The following is a 24,690-nucleotide window of genomic DNA, read 5'->3' on the forward strand; positions in this document are numbered from 1 at the left end:
TCCACCCCCGATTAAACTTAGCCAGTCATTGCACACTTTAAAATGAAAGTGTAAGCAATGGCTACTTAACGTACAGAAATCACAATGTTGCTGGACTAAATTGTTATCGTAATTGTATTAACGTAGCAAATAATTTGTTTGTTTTTGTTTTAAGTTTCTTCTTAGTTTATTTCGCACCTAAATAAGTTTAAATGTATGTAAATAGTTGAAACCTGTTCCAGTGTTGTTTGTCTCCGCTATTTAATGTTCTTTTACTTGTAATATATAGGTATACTCGTGTGCTCATCGAAATAATAAATAAATGTTAAGCACGTCCTACAAATTTAAAATCATCCAGTGTATTTACAACCAGAAATAGAGACGAAATAAGGGCCATCCATCCCTGGTATACAGTACAGTGCCAACAACTGACCTGTGTGTACGTCTCCGTATATTCCAAAAATATTCTGTATTTATTGTAATAAAGATAATATCTCTAGCTGTTCCATTCGTTGGTGTGGGAAAAACGGCAAAATATCTAATTACAAAACAAACGGAATCACATTTCAATGGTAATTAAATATTAAATACGTAATTTTTAAATTTTCATCCATTATAGGAAAGAAATCCAATCGATTTGAAGTAAAACCATAGACGACACCCGTCAATTGTTTCGAATTCGGGCTGGCCAATCGGAGCGCAGTTTTCACCGTAATGATTTGGCAGAATAGTTTAAAAAAAATAAAGACATTTCGTCTCTATTTCTGGTTATATACTCGACGTTTAAAATGTATAATTCTTGTGAAATTTCATAATGATCAGCAGCGGATGTCCAAGTACGAAGGTGGAATCTGAAAATCAGCATGTAGTGCTGAGGCTGAGCCTTTTCATTGGCACTAGATTCCACATTTCCGCACTGTTAACTGTTAAGCTGTTTTTTGTAAATATGCTTATGAAAATGTCTTACTATTATTATTAGTCAGTATTTACTAATCGCGTACGATTACCGATACAGCCAAAAGCAACAGATAATCATCTCACCTTCAGCTCTGTCTTCAAATTGCCCTCGCGCATGTGATAGTTGCGAACGTTATCGATCACCTCTTGCGGGAACTTGTCCGGGTTGGCACTCATGTAGTTGTACACGAATAGATCGCATCCAATAATTCGAAATCGATGTTTGAACACTGGGATTATTGCACCTGGATAACAATTACAATACAACTAATTTCTTAGTGTCTCTCGGCATTTTTCGGATTTCCGAATGCCCCGAACACGAAATGTACATGTCTAGTAATTATTAGATTTATCATCTATACTAATTTGAATTCAGAACTTTGCACTTTTGTTGTTGTTTGTCTTAATTTCCATGTGAACTATATGGAGCTGTAAAACTATTCCCTATTTATAATACATTTACTCCTTAAAAAAATCCTAGCATGTTAACAAAAATACAAACCAAATAACGAATAGGTACTAGCTACCCCTTAAACTCCTAAGTCGATTGAATGCGTTCGGTCTGCATCTAGTGACGAAGATTGCCGAAAGATATTACGATAGTAATTAGTACTGTATATTATTTTACATTTTTTGAATTTATCATCTGTTGAAATATATTTAAAATATATTAAGCCGTTGTGAGCTCATAAATCGGCGACTTGTAATTAAATGTACATACTAATGAATCACATCACAAAGAATGATATCACAAAAAACTGCTCTTTGTATATTATAACGCATACATGTAGCCTCTAGTTTGCGATATGGACTACTGCTCTGCTGCAACACATATTTTGCCTCTATATAAAACTCAAAAGAAATGTGTCAGGGCCATGTTTGGTGTGCCTCAGCGAGAGAGTTACGTACCTTACTTTAAAAAACTGAAGATATTAACCCTACCATCAATGTGCCAGACACACACGGCACAAACAACGCCCTAATTTGGAATTTTACAATAGAATGGTGTTTGTATTAGCCTCCAAATGACCTACTTAATAAATTACGGGATGCTGTAAAAGAATTATTAGATTACAGACAATTTAAAAGGAAATTGTATCATTTGTTAGTTACTCAATGCTACACAATATTGATGATTTTTTGTTTATAACAAAATGTAAAATTTAAGTAATGTTTGTTATATTTTTTACAACCTATTTGTATAATTTATAATTAAATTGTAATTGTTGTTTACGTTATTGCATAAATTTAGCTTTAAATGCATGCTATATCAAAAATGATTTATAAACTGTGTATAATATTCGCATATCAAGTTTTGGTGAAACGTACGCTCTCATACATATAATATATTATATATTTTAACTAAATAAATTAATATTTTATAATATATTATAAAATTTAATTATAATATATTTAAATATATATTTTCGACAAATGTCACAAAACGTATGCAACAGGGATTTCTGGCCATAGAGAGCAATTTATACAATATCTTAGTAGCTATTTTACCTATGTAAAACTTGTCAGGAGTATAATAACTCGGGAAGTTATGATCTGAGTCCGGAAGTTCCAGCTTCCTAGAACTGAGGAACACCCCCTCTCGGATGCCTGAGTTGCGGCGCGGTATTTCGCTGATCTTCACGGCGCCGTCGCCCAGGTTGTATGCCATCACGAATCTGCGACCCTCATCTTCAGGATGGATGTATTCCAGCTCGCATAAGTACCGGAGATTCTAAAGGGATAACGCACTTTAGAGTATGTCTATGTATACTTAACAGTAATTTTGTTTTATAAGCATGGGTAGTAAAATCCAACTTAACCTGCAGGTATAGTTGAACTATGTATACGTTAATTCTACGTAATTATAATTAATAATAAATTTCTCCGACCGAGGGATGTATTCCAGTTCGATAAGAAAATTAATAAATTATATATGAATACTTAGAATAATAACGCATAGAAACCTAGCCCGCACACGCTAAGTGAGGCAAGTTAGAGGGTTCCAAACGCGTCCCAGGAGCGCGCGGGCTGTTAGTGCTCAAGGTCATATTGCACCGCGAACAGCTCCAAAATTTTTTGCTAAAAATGACGAAATGTGCGGTAAATGGGTGTAAAAATACAACAGACAAACAAAATAGACACTAACATCGCATTCCACAAGTAAGTAATGCGTTTCAACTCATATTTTTATGTAAATATTCACTAAAACAGAAAAATAATTTCGCGGCAACAAGATACGAAAGTGTTGCAAAGTAACGAATTTTTTTTCTCCCCATTTTGCTATTCTGTATCAAAATAATTATATTACGTAAATTTTAGTGGTGCCTGTAATTTCGATTTATTTGCGCATTTTGAACTAATATTTACTCGAATAAACATTAAATGTTTTCGTTAACTCCTGTAAGTGATTGGGACACTTAATTATTTTATAATACTTTTAACGGCTCTGCGTTCATGCTTTATTGAATAATTATTTATATTAATTTTATTTGAATGCAACGCACATATTGCAACAAATTTACAGTATATATTTGTTTCTACTATAGTGTTGGCACCACCAGTACAACTTTGATAGCTTATTATATGTCTTTCTTTTCGTAACTCAAGCGAAATATTTTATATTAAAATATTTTATTTTCTTAAAAGGGGAGCATTCTTAAGCGATTTTTTAATCTATTTTAACAGTTATTTTCTTTAATGTTTGCTTATGGCATTTTCGGTTTTAGGTTTCGAATATGGCACTTATTTCTAAATCCAAGATGGCGGGCGCGATTTTTCGAATAATGGCAAGTTGGGTATTGTTTTCGAGATGTTCGCATTGAGCATCCCCAAATACCTCGAAAATGATACCCACATAGCATTTTTTTGAAAAAATCGTGCCCGCCATCTTGGATTTACAAATGAGTGCCATATTCGTAATGAGCACCCCCAAGTACCTCGAAAATGATACCCATATTGCATTTATTTGAAAACTCGTGTCCGCCATCTTGGATTTAGAAATGAGTGCCATATTCGTAATGAGCATCCCCAAATACCTCGAAAAGGATACCCATATAGCATATTTTGAAAAATCGTGTCCGCCATCTTGGATTTACAAATAAGTGCTATATTCGTTTTTCATCGACAAAACCGAGCATATCTGTAGGCACCTGATCGACAATGTCGGGCAAATCTGTAGGCACCTTTAACTTAATGATGAGTTAAGCAAGATACAATTTCCCCACTTTTGAGGGAAATGTTATTCCATGGCATCATTATTTGTATATTTGTGTGCGTGCCGACGAGCGTAGTTACAAGTTGCTTACGCCTACATGAATTTGGTTTTTGCCTCACTTGTGACAGTTCGTTTGATATGAAACTATCATTCTATGCGTTATTATTCTAAGTATGAATACTAAAACTACAGTACCGGCACGCTATGATGGCCGTTTTGAGAGATTACAATATAATGTGGTCAAATCTCATTTCATTATTGAAAAAACATTCTAATGCGAGTCGCATAATTATATAAGTTTTTATATTTATAACTAGTACTGCAAGGGGTAGCAGAATAAAATTTTTAATAAAACGAAAATAAAAATGTTTATTTATTATATCGTTAATTCGAAACTGCTTTGTTTTGCATTGAGCTTTGACGCGAGTTTGCCGTAGGTGGAAGTTGTGCTGGCCAGCGATCCCATAAGTGACGATCGTATTAGATTTCATTTTTTAAATTTCGAATTTCGAAAAACAAATGCCGAGTTGTGTCGTAAAATTATACATTCCAAAAAGTTTACTGTGCGTCACTATTGACAACAATGTAGAGGAAAGGTGTACCAGATGATCCCCTTAAGGGAGAATGGTGGTAATTTAAAAGGTATTCAGTTTAAAGTAGATGTAAAAGCGTCGAATGATACAAAATTTATCTATTTACATGTTGTCTTACTAAAAACGTTTCATTATTTTATTTTTCATTATTATATTTGAATATTTTTAAAACCCTACTAAAGGATCGCCTTGGACACCGGGGTGTCCAAGATGATCCTAAGGGTATGGGCAAGATGATCCAGGGGATCTCCTTGCCTCTATTTAGGAATATTTCTAGGTTTTGGTAGAAATAAATGAAAACAACAACTTTTTAGACTTAACAAAGTCCTCACTTATGTAATCTAGGTGTATGAAACAACAGTTACGGAACTTCGAGAACAAATAATCCTAATTAATTTATATCTTACAGGTACCTAAGGGCGGGTGATATTGTTTTTTTACGGCAAGTTGATATCCATCCTCGTCTCCATATCTTTAATGTACTTTACGAGTTCGATTTTCTGTTGAACATATCTGATGAAAACAGTTTTTTTTTTCACCTAAATATTTCATTGAACTGACAGACCATTTATTTTTACCTTTAGCGCAACTTTTTAATGACATGCACGCGTACCTACTGCGAACTATTTACTTGCCGATCTATGTGGCGTCCTACTTTTTACGCCTCTAGTTCTTTAGATCATATAGTCTTCCGACCACCCACCGCGAATGGTTTTTCTTTTACAATTACGCGGCCTGGTCTAAAACAAGAAAAAGCATTTATATTTGTTATTAGTCGAGATCGATCATGTAAACGAAATCCAGTCTTCTACTATTTTATTCGTATTGCAAGCTATTTAATTAAGAGTTTTCAGTACTCAGAAAAACGTACAAATTAAAAATAGTCCGTTAACAATATTAACAATATACAAGATGATCCCGGATCATCTCGTACACCAAAACCATAATCATCTTGCCCCAATTTACATATTTTCATTTTTTGTTCGGCATAATAACCTGTATGATGTTTACTGTTACCACGCCATTAAAAAAGTAAATAGAGCATTATACAAAGTCACCAACACAAAAATCTTAGCAATTGATTGCTTAGAATGGAAGTTGCTTAAGCTTTTAATCAACTTTACCTTAGATCAAACTCACACAATTTTTATTTATTTCCACAAAAATGAACTTGTCACTCACATCGCCATAACGAATTGACTGATGAGAGCGCTCATTGAGGCCTACATTTTACCGAAAAAAATATCTAGATGACGTTACTAGTTTCGCTACAATTGAAAAGGTTCATCTTACCTCCAAGGATCATCTCGTACACCTTTCCCCTACATCAATTAGCTCCTTCAATGTATAGGAAATGAAACTATTTTTCCGGATTTAAATCGCGTATATTTGTTTTTTCAAACAAACCGACGTTATGAATTAATACGAAACTTGATGAGCGGACAAATGTCGAAAAACGGCCATCATAGCGTGCCGGTACATTATATATAAGCATACAAAAAAGTACAAACTACAGTTTACAAAAGACATTTGTAATCAATTGAGCAAACTAAAAAGTACAAAAACCAAGAAAAGTTAGTCCAAAAGTTTCCGAGTTCGCCTTTAATGCATTGTAAGTGCAAGTGGGATCTCGACAGCGGGAGTTTTCCTCACGCTTCAGTTCTCGTGATTCTTTAGCAAATGCAACTTTAATGGAGTCGAGAAGTCGAAGCGTTGTGTGATAAATACAAGTATTACTAACTTTTAATATGATAAAGATTCTTGCCTTTATTATGAACTTTTTACAGTAGTTTTTCTTCGACACAGTGCCAACACGAAACGAGAGACATAAATCAAGTAAACTTTTCAAGAGTAAAAGACTGAATTTTATTGTGAAGGGGACACCGAACTTTCCATTGTTTAAAATAATCAGTGACAAAATTGGGCCCACATACGCTTCGTCGATTTTGCTTTCCTGATACCCCAGATTATTAGGTGTGTTTGAGATATATTTTTAGAAATTCATCGATGTTAACTTTTAAAATGTTAATACTGTATGCTTAGTTTCTATATCATCTATAATTCATAGTTTCCCAAAGTGGTCCCTACCTAAGTGGGCGCTGAAACGTCTTAGGGGCCTCGGAAGCAATCGGGATGCGCTGATGCTGTCCAGGGATATTATCGTACTTGAAAAAAATCTGAATGATGCATAAACTTCACTACATGCCTAATTTTTTTTTGTGATTTTTTTGTGTTAAAGTTAATGTAAAAAAAATATGTGTTTTATTATTTTCTGTAGTGGTGGGCGTTGAAATTTTTTTACCTTGCCTAAGTTTTGCCTAAGGTTTGCTAAAAAATTTAGGAACCTATGATCTATATGGACGTATTTAAAGATCGCTAAAAATGTTGAATTATGATAACATCTTTCATTTAGACTACTGGCCACACGTACCAGAACGTTTAATCGAAATCAAAAGACGATTCAAATATATATATTCTCTTTTCAAATTAAACATTCTGATATACGTGGCAATGAAAAAAAAAAAAGGTGTAACCAGACACATAAACGAAATGTCATTTAATTTGTTTGAAAACTATTCTGCTATATCATTACGGTGATAACTGCGCTTCGATTGACCAGCCCGAATTCAAAACAAATGACGGGTGTCGTCAATTGTTTAACTTCAAATCGACCAGTTTAACTTGGGATTTGCTATACGTATTTAATATTTAATTACAGATGAAATGTGAATCCGTTTGTTTTGTAATTAGATGTTTTGCTGTTTTTCCCACAGCACCGAATGGAACAGCCCCCTACAGTTAGAGATTATTATCTTTATTACAATAAATACAGAATATTTTTGGAATATACGGAAACGTACGCACAGGTCAGTTGTTGGCGCTGCATTATTTGCAAACGAGAGTTGATATTTAAATGTGACATAAGGCCCATTTGCCTGATGAGTTGCCAGTGATGGATGGCCCTTATTTCGTCTCTACTTCTGGTTATATACTGGATGATAAATATAAACATTGTTATCATAATTCGACATTTTTTTAAGGTTTTTCTAAATGTCCGTCGTACTTTCTATGAGATCAGTTAAGACATGTGAGGTGTGAAAATATTTTATAGAAATTTATTTTTATCGCAGTTTCTATAATCATTATTTATCATCGTCATCAAGCCAGTAAATGTCTCTCGGCTGGGAAAATTCTCCTCTAAGGAGAGGGTTTAGGGGTTGGAGACTGCATAGTTTTCTAAAGGTGTGAACCTTCTTCCACGTGCAGGTTAATTATTATTATACATGTATGTTAGCGTCACGCGCCCTAGAGACATACGGTGTCCCTTACGATTTTGGTAAACATATTATTATTATAAAATATATAAACTTAATTATTCATTTTAATGGTGGATGAAATTACTTACCGATACCGTGTCGCTCTAGGACGCTACAGTACCAAAATCGTCACGGACACCGTGTGTCGTTATCACGCGGGACCGGTTGAATAAAGAGTTCTGTGTATACTCGCCTTACTAGCGTTTAAATTGTATCTAATTATATCTTTTTTGGGTGGTTTCGGGATTAGGCCGAAACATGACTGCAGCGTATCTTCCGGAGTACCGATACCGATGTGAGGAGGGTATTTCTGTGAAAATACAGACATGTTATTAATACGCATTTAGCGTAGGTACATAAAAATCGTACACTGGTGTCTTAAGAGCTAGAAAACTAACAGGTAGGTACTATAAGATTTTTTTACAGACAGTTAAATATTCCTTCACAACATCTTGCGCTTTCGGTAGCGGGCCTTAATAGCACAAAATGTTCCTTAGATTTAAATTCAAATAACGTTTGACTAACCTATTGTTTTTTACATTCTAAAATTTAAAATATCAGCTAAATTTAGGGAGTTTCAAAATGGCCGTTTTCTCTTCAAAATGTAAAAAAATAAAACTATTAGAGAATAATTACAATCTAAAATCTGGCAGTATGGTTAATAAGATGCATTTTTACTAGTAGTTACTACTCAGCTATGTTTAACTGTTTTGTTTTGCATTTGTATATTGTATTATCACTTTGTTGTTCATACAAATAAATATTCTTTCTGTACAGTACTTGAGAAGCTTATTGTCTATTAGCATCGCTGTGATACATCCTTATTTTGTAAGTTTATTGTTTTTAAAATATAGATACTATGAGTGAATGTAAGTGAATTTCTTAATACATTAAATGTAGGATAGATAGGTAAGTAAAATTCACAATAATTATAACTTTTTTTTATTAAAAAATACCGATGTCAAAAGTTAGTGGAATTACTTGCCAAGTTTTATGAAATCGGCTAACGGAAAGTGGATGAAATTCAGTAAACCGGAATGATCCTTTAATTTGACACCCTTAGATGGGCCCACTACTGAGCTACCCCGTTTTCATAAAAAAAACGAATCATAGAAAACGGTCACAACTGCCGGAGTAACAGCGTAACAAACAAAAAATAAAGTCGAATTGAGAATCTCCTTAATCTTTTCTGAAGTCGGTTAAAAACGCATTAATAATAATAATAAAATATAAATACGTACAAGAAACATCAGCAAGTTTTGATTGTTGAAAATAAACCTTAAACCGTGGGTGAAGACGTGGTCTCACCTTCTCGAACCCCTTCTTTGTCTCGTGTTTCAAATCGACGCGCGGCGGCTGCTCTATATTCAACATTGTCCTGCAATTGTTATACGTGAGAACTTATAATTATGGCTATTCATTTCTTTCATACCAGGAAGTACCATGAAAGGTACTGCGGCAACCGTGAAGTTTATTTTTAAAACTTGTTTATGCGCGCCATTTTTGTCGTTGTGCCATCATTTCTAGAGTCTGCGTGTTACATTACATAATACGTTAAACAATAAATATTTATAATATCCAAATAACATAAGTAGAACATGTGAAGTAGCAGTAGAGCTCCTTGTGTAAGAATTCGTCCAGGGTACAACTGCCACCTAACCAATTTCTGCCGCCAAGCAGCAATGTCAGCATTACTGTGTTCTGGTTTTGAAGGGTATGGGGGCTGGTGAAATTTCAGGCACATGGGACTTGACTTGTCAAGTTATTTCTCAGGGCGACGGGCGCAGTGGCAGTGCCCCTCAAATCTTTGCGATTTAAACCTCTGAGTGGCACTGCAACTGTTATGGACAGGTGTGTAGCTTTTCATCAGGCGCAACGTTTTATTCGTCCCGTCGTAAGATAATAAAAAAAAGAAAATTATTAATAAAGACAATTTTCCCAACAATCACCCCTGGTCTCAAAGTACTACAAGAGCGATGGATTTCACTCCGGGGCTGTAATCAGAATACCCAGACCAGAACCAAGTAGAACTAAGTGGGACTATGTTCTAGATTAAGAAATTTTTTTTTTTGTAATTAATAAATAAATAATAATAATAAATAATAACCTGAACCCGGGGTCCCCGTAAAACGAACTATGTTGTTGGTTTAGTGAAGATTCGAATTGAATACATTCTGATTCATATTTATATACTTAAACTTGACAATATGACATTAGCTACATCTAGTCATTTACATATATAGTGAGCGACTGTGGAGTGGTATTCCCTGCTTGCAGACTTATTACTTGGGTCTTTTCCATTCTTTTTTTTAAGGCGAGATTCGATAGGCATAAGCATACATGTGCATGTACATGCTCCATCGTCGATCTCATCGTCACTTTCTATCAAGTGAAATGGAGATGATATGCGCACTTATTTTTTTATAAAAAAAATAAATAGAAAAATTTGTCACATTGTTCCTACAGAAAACCAACCCGGGATATCTTCATTCAACGCTTACAGTGCAAACTCTTGGATCACCCAGGTCGTCAAATAAAATTTCTTTTTTCTTCTTTAGCGTGTTGAGGTGGCATTGTAGAACAAAAATTAATATAAATCATCAACCCTGACTTTGTACTGCTAAGATTAGGACCCTAAGGAAACAGATAATTTCATCTAAAATGTTAACCAGTAAGTAGGTTATATATTTATATACGAGTACATAGTCGTTTGGAATAAACGTCAATACGCAACGAAGATAAAATTGATATTCCTACGAAATATTTACCATACATATATTTTTTTAGGACAATCAATATCCCATGTTAGTAAAAGGCTAATGGTAAATAATGGGTTGACCAAAACGTTCGTGCGGTTTTTGCCATTTAAAAAAAAACGATTTTTAGTTATAAAATGTTATTTCTCTATGGTCATTTTAAAAATAATATTGTACCGCACATTTTAAGAGTAACCGAGATATTTTTAATTTGTGATTTATGAATAACGTCCAGAATTGGTAAAGCTGTTGTATTTTATCATAATAAGCCGTTAAGAACGATTGCAGAGTGTACAAGTATAATGATCATGATAATGATATCATGAACTTTGTCTTAGCAAGAACTTCAATTAAACTTTGAGTTTTATTCATAATTTCTTGCTTAAACTTATGCAAAGTTCGTTTTATAAATATGAAATACTTGCTTAGATCGCCATCTTTGGTTAGTCAAAGCCAAAGTTCGTTTTTTGAATCTCAACTTTAGAGTTGCATTTTTAACATAGGATTTTTAATGAAAGGGGATATATAAAATTATACTAATAATGGCAAAACATTGTAGAACTACTTGGTTAATATTTAATTGATTAAAGTTTGATATTTATTTTTTGACATGTTTATCTTTTATACTTCGATACGCCTTTTGGCCAATATTATAACAATTCTACAAACGATTACAGAGATTTTAAGATTGTAGTCGCTATGTGTTTATGTCCCAGCCGAATTGTAAAATACGCCTACGTGCTTTGCAAAATAGCTTCATTTGAAAGGCTAAGTGTTATGGCTAATAAATAAAAGCACGTGGCATTACAATATTGTTCATTTTGTGGTTTTTAATGCCAGCTGTACCAATATACAACTTGTACGCCATTTATTTATTTTGAATTACATACTTTGCTACTTGTAGCTCTGCACTGCAACAAAAATGGCTGCGCGTATAAACTGTGTACGTGTCGTAAGTGTCAAATGTATATTATACATACAAAAGTAAATTGGGCTACGAAGTATACGTTTCGTTGTAGGCGACAGTACAGAATTTAAATTTCAAATATCAACAACTTTTAATGCACTTTTCGTTCGTAAAAGCGTTAAATGTTAAGGGTCTGTTTCAGCAGCTTGCGAGGATTTTTATTGTTTTATGTGTGTTAGCTGGCACTAAATATCATGTAAGGTTATAGAACAAGTTTGGATTGATGACATCGAAAATATATGCCTGTTTTTTTGGGTTCCGCTCGTTATTTCTTACAATTCTTTCAGATTTTGGAGTGTATAAAACAATGTAAATCACAATTAGCTGTACTCTAAGATAAGTGACAAATGTATTATAGTAAATTGTATTACTTTACTACTTGACGGTAGAAATATATAAAGTGGCAGTATTTTGCTGGACGTAGGAGGAATCCCCCGAGCGCCGGACAGCGTATAGTACCGGCCAGTTCACGTCCAAACATGAAATAATTGCTGCTCTCATTTGCTCTCGTTTATAAAAAGATGTTAAACTTAATGGAAAGAAACCCCCTGCGGCGTGGGGGGCCTTAGTCTCGCTTGATACGATTTACAGATGACATTTTGCACATTTCGCACGGAAATCAGTTGCATCGACTAATATTGGAAAAACCGCAAATTATTATTTCGAGAGAATACATTGCGTGTATTGCTTTTTGTTTAATCATTGGTAAGTACATTTTACATTCAAATACTTTTGTGGCAAATATATTAATAAACGTTATTTTAATCGAAATTTTACTTAGGTATGGTGTGTCCCTACGTTCGGACAATATCTGATTCCCTAGTATCGGACAAGTATATTTTTACCCATACAAGTTCCCTAGTAGGGAGACAATCTTATTTTGACAAAATGTTCTATGCTATATAATTTGCTCCACTACCAGATGTTGCTGCAGCGTACAAACAAGGAAACGTCGAGCTGAAAAAGTGAAGTTTTGACTGATTCGCCATACAAACGTTTAGAAGAAAAATAAAATGAAAAAAAATAATAAAAGAAGGCAATCGCAAAATTAAAAAGACGAAGGACATGAAAAATAAAGAAAACAAAAATAAAATCGGTTGAAAAACAGCTAAAAAAGTACTACTGTGTTGTTTGTTGTGAAGACTACGAAGAAGACTGGATTCAGTGTGGGTCATGTAAAGAATGAGCACATGAAACCTGCGCGGATATCCCACAGTGCTCAAATCTCTATGTTTGTAATCGTTGTAATTTTTTTAAGTTATCTTTAAATTGTTTTCACTAAATTCAATTATTGTTTGCGTTGATTTATCGAAAGTGGCCGTGTTTCTTAAAATTATATACACATGTCAGGTTATATTATTTAAAATAATGAATACTTTATGTTTCAGTATATTTGCTGTATTAATGAAAGATTATTGACTAAGTTTTTATTTCAGAAATCTCGATGTTAACGGTACTGTCCGGTATTAGGGGTTTGAATTAATACTTGTCCGGTACTAGGTGCCAGTTTTCAGTGATACCAAAAACAAGACCAATGATTAGTTTCTTTTTCTAGTTGTTAAAATTGTTCGATAGTCATTTATGTTGATTTATTTGAATGTTTAATATGATTGTGTATCTCAAAATGTTACGTGTCGTAATAAAACATGATCTGAATTTGTTTAATTTCTGCAAAACCTTAAGTGTCCGGTACTCGGGGGACTCCCCCTACTCTTTCACAAGGAGCTCAAGTGCTAATGATTTAAAAATTTTGTAATGTAGATTGCACAGCGCCCCTATCACAAGAAGATGTAAAACTCTTAGTAGAGCAAAATGGAAGTAAATTACTTAACTAGTCCCCGAACCCAGTAAATTAAATCGTGCAAAATAGCTGCGCTTGTGTTTTTGTCATGCACTTAATTTTCCCACCTTCCCGCCGCCTAAGAGTAATAAAATAAGACAAGCGCAAAACTACAGTCACAAACACCATCACCAACAATATACCCGACATCCTGTTTCGCATCTCTACGAGTCATCCTCAGATGTTGTTTGTACGACAATCGGCCAAAATTCTTACATTTTGTTTAATATAAATTTCCGCAAAGTAACGCCTGAATCTATTAATTATTTTATATAAAAATGTTTTATGCGATAACTAGCGATTATCAACCGAACACGAACGTACGGACACATGGAAGAGATACAGCGGCGTAAACTCAGTAAAATACAAGTCCAACAGTCGGCGTCTGCTTTTTTTGTAACAAACTGGCACTCTAAATCCAGGCTTTACTGAAGTAACATCCCTTTGATAAATATGGAGAGTCACTTTTTACATTTATACTGTATCGATGTCTCTAAGGGAAAATTCCACTAAAGATTTATCAGTTAGAACTCAGTTAATGAAAATGTTCTGACTATAACAGCACAGCGTCTTAGTTATTAAAAAGTCATCACTTTTAACGATTATTGTACTCATGATAATGTGATCATTTGTAACATTAAAAAAAGTTACGTACATTCTTGAAATTGTAATACCAAAGGAAAATATAAATACTACTAATAAACCAACGAAACAAAAAGACACTAAAAAGATTACAAAGAAATTTTATATCCTATTATCAAAGACAGAAACAATCTGTTCAACGCATAAACTATGTTTTTCCATCCTAGATTCAATGTGTTGAAAACTTTTTAATTATTTTCCAAAGACATTCGTAGTAGTGTCCGATTTCATAATCTTATAATTCACAGATCGATTCCGCACGACGAAATAATTATCTTAATACAGATTTGTTTTGAAATTGTGAATAGATAGAAAGAATAATAATGTTACAAATAACTCCAAAGGTATCAACTATAAGTAATGTCCTCCCTAGTTTAGAAGCACTGTCTTGTTGATCCAACGTTTTTTCATTGTTACTCATGTACTTAAATAGCTTCTACGTCACCGGCTTTCTTTTTTATATAAAATATAAGCGCGTATTTGACGTCCATCTCCCCTAATGGAGTTATGACGTTCAGGGAACAAGAGTGCAGGCTGGGAATTTACTCCATAGCCGTTCACCACATAAATTTGGAAGCGTAATGCTTCATGTGAATCCTTGGAATATCCACAACATAGGAGTGGGACGCAAACCTGCGTCTTGCCCCTTATGATGGAAAGGGGAAGGCGGAATTAAATCCTGTAATTCCATCCATGTAATCTCTAGACAATGACATACATGCATATTAACTAAGTAAATATGCATGTATGTCATAACAAGTCATGGCATTCAGCAGAGATACTCGCAAGCCGATACCTAATCGCACCGATAAAAGCAACGCTCTTAAATAGAAGAAATTTTAGAAGGACATTTTGTCCTTCTAAGAGCGGTTACACACGTGCGATTTTAAGCAGCTATGCAAGCGCGCGACTGCATCGATACATACGCGCTATCGTATCACTACAAGACATTTACACGAACGCGCATTTGCATCGCTGCAAAAAGTCGCCGCGTGTAATCACTTTAAAATTGGTATTTTCTTCTACTTCTAGGTATCTATCTAATTTAGTAAAAAAAGTATCGTGGTAAACATACAAGAAAATAGTATATCCAGTTTGTTTAAAGATTTTTCTTTGTACAGGTAAATTTTAATTTAGTTTTTAAATATAAGAGAATATGCACAGACATATAGATATATGTCTGTGGTTATATGATATGGGTTGCATAGGAAAAGTTGTCTACTAACATGAATTAATAAAGTGTCCCCATGTAAGTACAGTGCTTCTATTTTCTCAATGTTCCTCGGCAATCGGATTTCCGAACACGAATATTCATTTCCAAGATTGTTATTACGATTATTTATACATATAGGAACACGATTATTAGATTTAAATACTATAATCTACTAATTTGAATTTTGAACAACGTATTTTATTGTTGTTTTGTTTTGATTTCCGTATGAAATTTATAGAGCTGTAAAACTATTTTCCTATTTTTAATAATATTTACTCCATGCCAATAAGCAAGTTAACAAAAATATAAAGTAAATAAATTGTGCTTCTTTTATTTAAGACGTTGACAAGTATCAATGACCGTGAGCGATAACGCGCCTACTATAATTTCTCCAATAAGGTGGCGCCATACGCCCCGATTCGGTAAGAGTGTGGTAGTTGGACCTTCCGCTTGATTTAACATAATATTGATTGCCGCTAACAGATGGCGTTGTACTTAAAATGCATGCTACATGCAAAATGCTATCAAACCAAAAAATATCAAAGCATATAAGAACTGGACATGTTATGCAAACATGAAACAACCCACACCTCGAGTGAAATTGAGTTATGTATTTAGGTAAAACACCAGACTTGTCCTTTACTCGCTAACAAAAGATCCTGGCAACATACCAAGCTAAAACGGGGAAAATAAAAGTCCTTCAGGGTACCAACCTTATAAGTAACTTCTTTAAAGCTAAAAAGAACCTTGTTGCTTAACTTCATATAATGTCTTTTTTTAAATATGCTAAACGGATCTATGTCACACATACTGAAGTACTGTAGATCTTTGGCGTTTTCATTACGAAAACTAGAACATGGTTCTCGTTAACTAAATAAAAAGGTACAAAATGTTTTCTATTTATTGCTATATAATAGTTTCCCTATATCGTTCTCACTGCTACAGTACATCGTTTGTCTCAAATAGAGATGCGCCGAGTACAAGTTTTACCGAGTAACCGAGTGCCGAATATTACTCGGTTTAACATTTGCCGAGCCGAGTTACTCGGTTCATTACAACCGGAACGCGATGATCCTAAAAGCCCCTGTTGCTCTAGAATTAGGCCGATATGTCAATGAAAGTTTATTGTCTTGAGCGCAGAGTCCTTTCCAATGGTGGGCAGAGCATAAAACAAAATATCCAAAACTGGCACAGTTAGCACGAGTGTTTTTATGTACACCTGCAAGCACTGTGTATAGCGAGCGGTTATTTGCCGAAGCGGGTAATGTGTATGAAGAAAAAAGGAACAGACTATTACCTGAACGCGCAGAAAGCCTTGTAAATATTCCTACAACATAACTTACCTTTGTTAAATTTTAAATATTAATAATGTAAACTTTCTTTTTAAATTACTAAATTGCTAGAAATTGTTACAATTGTCTACAATTTCTAGTAATAAATCTCTTTTGAATATTTTAAATATATTGTTGATTTTACTTTATTATGTCTATAGCTGTGATGCTTTATTTTAACCGAGTACTCTTCTCATGAACCGAGTTATTTGGCCGAGTACACCGAGTACCGAGTAGCAAACGAGTACTCGGCGCATCTCTAGTCTCAAATAACTTACCTATTTATTTCTTCACACTGTTTTTACAAAAATCTAATTATCTCGAAAGTAACATTTTGTGGGTTGGTTATAGTTTGCATAACTATGTCCAACTACATATCTCGTAAGTATCGTGCTCGATGGTAGACAGCCGATTACAATACAATATAAATTAATTTGTCAAACCCATGTCAAAACAGAGGTCTGGCAACGTAACCCACGAATGCAAGCTACGCAGCAGAAGTTTTCAACGTTACAATTTTACTAAATAATCAAGGACGCAAACAATAATTTCATTTTTGTTTTGAATACTTTGTGTTTTAGGTTCTCCAATCAAATCCAACCAAAAATATATATATTTTTTATTGTCACCTTACAGTAAAAAATTTGACTTTTTAAAAACATTTTGTTTTGATTTCAACGAATTGGTGCATTATATTTAATTATTTTTTTTGTGTATGATATTTTTTCACTGTTAAGGGCCTGTCCATAATTTGCAAGCAAATATTTAGCTCGCACTTTAGTAGGCGAAGATACTTTTTACTCCTAAATTTGTTATTTGTCTTTTATTTAAAACAAATAAAGTGTCAGAATCAAGATAAGTTCCATTTAAATAACCACACCAAATTTGGTAGTAAGAAAGTTTGGTTTGCCCCAGAAAAATATGTCAAAAAATGGCCACCAGAGTCTCACTGTAATCCAGTTTTTGTATTACCTATTGTTAGCATATCGTGACATAATATTATTTTATTTTGGTAAAACTTACTTTGCGTCATTAAGAATTAGTTTCATCGAAATAAGAAATAAATCGATATCATCATCATCGATATCAACGGAACGGTGACAGGCGGCCGCCATGCGCCATTACGAAAAGCATCTTTGACTAGAACAGACGTGTTTTGTTTCGTTTAGATTTATAGTGAAAGATCTTATAATATAATTTGTAACAGTCACTGAAGTCTCATTTCTATGTCTACTTGGAAAGTCTTCTATACTATGACAATAAGCAATATTATAGTGACAGTCAGGATGGCTGGTCGCCTGTGGCGTCTGGCACTGAGTGTATATTCAAGAATTGTTACCTATTTGCTACTATTTGCTACCTTTTCTAAATAATTGCTACCTATGCTATATTCTGAGAAATCAAAAAAAAATTTTGACCAGCTATCCTGACGTCAGAATGTAGCAATGCAAATAGGTAGCAATTCTTGAATATACACTCAGTGCCAGGCGCCACAGGCGACCAGCCATCCTGACGGTCACAATATTCTAGGAATTTCAAGCTACACTTCAAGATACGTGTTACAGGATGTACTATTTTCGAAGTTCCACGTGCTATGTTATCGCCTAAAAACATACACAAAAATACCATATTTAAGCGATTTTGGGCATCTCATCGCCTTAACTAAAAATGAATGTTTAGATATATGTAAAGTATAAGATGAAGTAACAATTTTGACGGAAATTAATTGTATATACATTTGAATACAACGTAAATAATACAATTCAGGCAGTAGCGTAGAGGAACTTTCTGGAAATTACCACTTAAGTACACGAGCCAAAACGGGTTTTTGTGTTGGATTAGAGAATAAAGGATTATAGCGAGAACAATACTCGAGAACGCATAAACAACATCAAGGCCGAAATTAAACATAAATAATACCAAGAGTACCTGTACTTTACCTCCGTAATCTCATTAATGTGTGCAAGCGAGTCTGGAACCGTTTTGCAGTTACATAAGCAATGACGTTGACGCCTACGACTTTAATTACAAACTCACTAACGTTACACGTAGACCTACATGTGTATATTTCATATAAACTATTATTAACTTATTTTATACATAAAATTCAAAAATGTTGTGTGTGCTGCATGCACAGTTTTAATTTTGGAGTTGAACCTTGGTTTGTTTGAAAAAGCAAATATACATATACTTTCCCTCAGATAAGGGCTTTGTGTTAGTGCGCAATTTGACTAATAAATCCTCCTTTTTAAATACTATTACATATTAAGTGTCTAATTAAAAACAAATCCAAAACTCAAACGTGTTTCTCTGTTCTGGTGTTTATGATTGTAAGAAGAAATTAAAAAGAAAGCAGTCTTCCGGGGAGTATAACAAATAAAAATTCAAATTGGTCCATATCTTGTGGTATAGGACATATTCATACATTTTTTTAATGATATTTAGAGACGGGACGAACAACTCGTGTGTCAGGAAGCGACACGCCTATCCATGACAGCTGTAGTACTTAGTGTAGTAGTTAGAGCTTATAAACCTGAGCAAAGATCTAAAGGGCGCTACCACGCGCTCGTTAACCTGGGACATAACTTGACAAGTCCCATGTACCTGTAATTTCTCCAGCACCCTTACTCTTCAAAATCGGAACGCAGGAATACTGACATTACTGTTTGACAACAGAAATACAGAAGGTGGCAGTACTTGTCTGGACGAACTCTTTCATAAGGAGCTCCATTAATGCTACAGAAAAAGTATAAGGTAAGAAAACCAATCTAAACACAATTCTTATGAACTCATCAAGACCGTATCACACGTCGGTGATTTAAGGTGACAGGTTCAATAGTGATATTTAAAAAAAATTAAAGTCACGTACCTGTAATAGTGCCTAGTAAAGGCGTCACAATCGTAAATCAACATTCGGCGTCCGAGCACGAAGATAGTTTCACCTACGATCAAGTCTTTGGGAGCATAATATTCCGTCACCTCTTCATCCGACACTTCCATCACTATAGAGGGGAAATTTACTGCAAGCCAAACAAAAAACACCTTTATTAGGAGAATAGCATTTTGTTTTAGAGATTATTCTTTATTTCTTATTTATTAATATTAAAAATAGAAACACGCCACATGACGACATAGAAGAAGAATTTTTGAAATTTCGAATAAAACTTATCTTGACTGATGTTAAAATTGAGGTCGAATCAAATTGTTTTGTTTTTCAGAGCTGTTCGAAATTTGAATGTAATAATAACATCGAATTCTATTCGATGCTATCATGAAGCAATAATCATGTTTTCACAGTTAAGAAATTTGTTCTAACAAAACAGTTTACCTTTATGCTGGTCGTAATTTGCGTTTTTGAATATAATATGATATGATATTTGTTTATGATATGTGTGTAGATAAATTTAATTAATACTAGATAAAATTTAAATTAAAACACAATTATCACTGGAGATAATAAATGAACCATATTACAACGGTTCTAGTACTGACAGTCAAAATCTTCAGCAAATAACCACCCGGGATTTTCGTTTCGTTTTCGTTCGAAATAATGATGATAATGAAGCGACATTCTGATGTTTTATTAATTTGTTAAAAACAAAGTGTAGTTTCCTCTAAATAACTGATCTTTCTATCATAAAGAAACTTGCTAACTTTACAGCTTCAATTAGGTATTACTAACTTAAGCCTTCTATCTATTCACAGATCATCTACTCAGAGATCCTGGTAATGCGTCATAACGTCAGGATTAACCTCTTGCGCGTGGATTGCTTCCACGCTATTATAGCGTGGAAGCAATCCACGCGCGCTTGAGCGAACATCCCCGAGTCACTGCAGAAACGAGGCAGCCCCAAAAGTTATTATTATATTATTATTGTTATACCGGTTGCAGTATCACTCAGAGCTTTAAATCGCAAAGATATGTGGTGCATTGTCACTGCACCCGTTATCCTGAGACATAAGTTGACAAGTCCCATATGCCCTTCAAAACCGAAACGCAATAATGCCCACATTACCACTTGGCGGCAGAAATAGGATAGGTGGCAGTACTTTGCTGGACGACCTCTTTCACAGTGAGTTCAGCTACTAAAATTGGTGTGGAACGCATATGCAGGAATAAAGAGTACCCATTCATAACACGTTGAAGTACATTTCCACACAAGAAATTCAAGTAACATTCCGACGTTAGATTCGGAAAAGTTATTTCAAACACTTATTATTAAATATTATACAATGTACATATATGTAGGTACCCAGACAGCAAGGAACGTTTGAACGGAGACCAATAAATAAAACAAACTATTTTTCACAATGTTTTCATGCTTCGGTTTGCAACATTTTGCTAAAATTTTTCGCATTTCGCTTTGACATAACAGCGGCAACGTTCCCGTAAAACTATTTATGTTACATACTTTGTTTCCGCATTAACTTTTCAAATAGCGTTCCAGTGTTCCGTTTAATTAGTTTTAACTCGTTTATAGGCACAAAGTAACCCGAGTGAATTGCCGGAAAAATTTTAACGTTGAATAAATAATTCCGAGAGAAATAGGGAACACTACGTAAGGAAGCCAAGTGGCTATTATGAACGACTGGCGTGATACGTTCTTATAAGAATGAATAATGCAATTCGAGAGGATTAAGGGTCGTATTCCAGAACTCTACTCAATGCTCAAGTCAGGACTTGAGCAGACTTGAGTATGATTTCAAGCACTGGAAATACGACCCTAATGGCAAGGGCTTGAGTATAATTTTCAGTGCTCACTGCAATACTCAAGTCCTGACTTGAGTATTGAGTAGAGTTCTAAAATACGACCCTAAGTATTTATTAGAGCTATCGAATTTATTGGAGAGATATTAGAATCTGAGAGAAGCCATCTATTCTACAAAGGCTATGTAGAAGCTAAAATTATTTGTTTTTAGGAATGGCAAAAAGTTTTGGATAATTAATATTAGGGGTAAAGCTAAGCGGTAAAGTATGAAATTGACGTTCTAAAGTTCTGACTACTTTGAAATTAAGTAAAATCTTTTTAATGAAAGATCGAAATTGGAAATTAATTTGAATAAAGTTACAATGTTTCTAAATTAATTTGTCATTATTTGTTTGTTTTCGTTTCGTTTAATTCTGCATTTGACTGGAAATCAAACATGGATAAGTACTGCTAGGATTGGTGTAATATGTGAATACGTGTTCTGACGTAGCACTAATGCAGCGCAAACGCTAACTTGAAGCGGATTCAACTAACGAACACCATATGCGTTTTTAGTTTGCCTGATTCCGCAGTCGAAATTATAACATGGAAATTATAAATGAACTTGCGAGCTATTTTATCCATTACATTCCAGGGAAGTATCAACGCAAGGTTTCAAGTAACTATACCCCTACTTAAAAAAAAGGTGTCATGAATTCTCCGAACCACGGGCAACGTACATTGAAGCTTGAGAGATGAATTAGATTTAGACTGCTTCATTACTGGTGATAGAAAATCGATTATTGAACCGTGGCGACAAGGCAGTACAGAGTCTAAACAATAAACGTTTGCACGTAAAATTATTGCAAATTGTCTGTGTCAGCCTTGAAGAAATACATCTCACTTCTGGTTTAACCAAAACAGCTAATTGCCATTCTGAAGAAATGCGTCCAGAACCGTCACTCGCAGAGAAACAGTAGTAGCTCCTACCGACCTGTACTGCTGAACATCGTATAATAGGCTCAGCGCCCTTCGCGAGACGGAACGGCAAAGGAGCCTTCGGCATCTCTACGTACAAGAGCCCCAGTATCCTTAGACATGCCGAAGCATTACTGTCTGCTACTATCTTCCGTGCCATCTCCCCTCACCCAGAGTCTCACTAGACGTCCTGAAGTCTGCCGAAGTATCCCGAAGGCTGCCGGCTCGGTATCCTTAAGCTTATCGCAGCTTTGATGTATCTATGACCATTATCATTGAAATTTCAAGTACATTGTCATCGAATAAGTTAAATTATTATTTTAAAGCCCTTGCCGTGTCGTCCCGTTAGTGGTTGCCGGGCTTTGTAGTTGCAGACGGAAGCTCTACGTAATTTTTTCAGTAACATCTTTTTGAATAATTTATAAATTTTTAAGACTTCCGTTTTTGCGCAAGATAATAATTATACTGCAAGGAAAACTATTTAGGTTCATTCACAGAAATGTAAATAACATTTAGATGTCTGTGGATTCATTACATTCCAACACTATGACGATTCCCGTTCCTCATTAATCTATTGCTAAATATTATGTAAATGAGTTTCCAGCAAGATGGTAGAAGAGTAATGTTAGCATGTAGGTATGCATATTTTATTCAAAAACTGTTTGAAATCTCCCACATAGAACGGCAATTTCATAGTTTAATTTCTAACACAATATTTATGAATACTATGTACTTAACTTTAAATACCGCAGTCGAAAATAAAGTATAGATAAGTTTTAATTTTGTCTTCATACTTTAAATTTCAACTTAGCCATTGTTATTGCTGTTTTCTAAAATCAAACAAAACTCCGAAGCTTTGTAGTATACTATCTAACATATTAAATCAGGCACTCTTGCATAGACACAAAAAGAAAGTCATCAGGCAGAACATTCGATAGGCATAAAACGTCTTCACATTCGGTAAAAGCCCTTTATTCTGATTGAGCCATTACAAGAAAGGGACATTTGATAAGTATTTTCACCCGCTGCCGAACAGATATCATTTCCACGTCCGTTTTTATCGACATTTTTTTGCCTCTAACAAGTGCCATTGAAAGATCATTACTGGAAGTTTTTACACTTGACAGCTGGTTTTTTTTGAGTTGACATCAAACAATTTCAAGCCTTCAAGTCAATTACCGACTGTTGAGTTCAGCTCACATTTGTTTACGCCAAACTAGTTTTATTTATGTAGCGATTTTGGTAGAAATAGAGCTCCTTGTGAAAGAGTTTTATTCAGGGAAGTATTCCCACCTTACCTATTTCTGTCGCTAAGCAGTAATGTGAGCATTCCTGCGTTTCGATTTTGAAAGGTAAAGGTGCTGGTGAAATTACAGGCACATGGGATTTGTCAAGTAATGTCTCAAGGTAACAGGCGCAGTGGCAATGCTCTTCTTCATTAAAGCATTGAGTGGCCAACTACTATGGACAGGTGTGTCGCTTACCTCCAGGCGCACGACTTGTTCGTCCAGTCACTTGGTATCATAAAAAAAGATTTCTTTACCGACTAAACGAACTTACCAGGTTTTTCTTTCCACTTTTTAGGCAGCTTCATTTTCTTGAGAAGCAAAGGGAAGGGATCTTTTCCACCCCTATCGTCGTGAAGTTCCTAAAACATGAAACGCCATGAATTTAAACACAGAATTTTTGAATAGGCATCTTTGGAGTTAGATAGGTAAAAATAAAATTAGTTTTAGTTTCAATACATAGGGTAACAATAAGGCTAAGTAACTAGGGTGTAATGTGTGGTTGCCTATGGCACACGCGACACAGGGTTTCCCTAGTGCGGGGCTATGTTGAGTGTATGCGTTATAGTTATTATTATTATTATTATTATTATTAATATAAAGCTGTAATCATCGAGTATATAATCAGAAATGGAGACGAAATGTCATTTAATTTTTTTGAAAACTATTCTGCCATATCATACGGTGACAACTGCGCTCCGATTCTAGCCCGAATTTGAAACAATTGACGGCTGTCGTCAATCACTTCAATACGACCAGTTAAACTTGAGCTTTGCTATAATCGACTAAAATTGAATAATTACATAATATTTTATTACCGATGAAATGAGATTCCGTTTATTTTGTAATTAGATGTTTTGCAGTTTTTCCCACACCACCGTATGGAACAGCCCCCCTTTGTTAGAGATATTATCTTTGTTATAATAAAT

At 34.5% G+C, this 24,690-nt stretch overlaps 1 protein-coding gene across 1 annotated transcript in view; it reads right to left on the reverse strand.

Moving 5' to 3' along the window:
* LOC113233218 (EF-hand domain-containing protein 1-like) overlaps positions 1-24,690 on the reverse strand; it is a 98,585-nt gene that overhangs the window by 5,242 nt on the left and 68,653 nt on the right. The window contains exons 6-11 of the mRNA XM_026468256.1: positions 24,036-24,123; positions 19,679-19,829; positions 9,369-9,438; positions 8,254-8,370; positions 2,446-2,668; positions 1,021-1,181 (exon numbers count right to left, since the gene is read on the reverse strand). Of these exons, the coding sequence (XP_026324041.1) occupies positions 1,021-1,181; positions 2,446-2,668; positions 8,254-8,370; positions 9,369-9,438; positions 19,679-19,829; positions 24,036-24,123 (810 nt within the window). The remainder of the gene's footprint in view (positions 1-1,020; positions 1,182-2,445; positions 2,669-8,253; positions 8,371-9,368; positions 9,439-19,678; positions 19,830-24,035; positions 24,124-24,690) is intronic.

Source organism: Hyposmocoma kahamanoa, unplaced genomic scaffold, assembly GCF_003589595.1.
Source record: "Hyposmocoma kahamanoa isolate Upper Pololo Valley unplaced genomic scaffold, ASM358959v1 78, whole genome shotgun sequence".
Classification (NCBI taxonomy): domain Eukaryota; kingdom Metazoa; phylum Arthropoda; class Insecta; order Lepidoptera; family Cosmopterigidae; genus Hyposmocoma; species Hyposmocoma kahamanoa.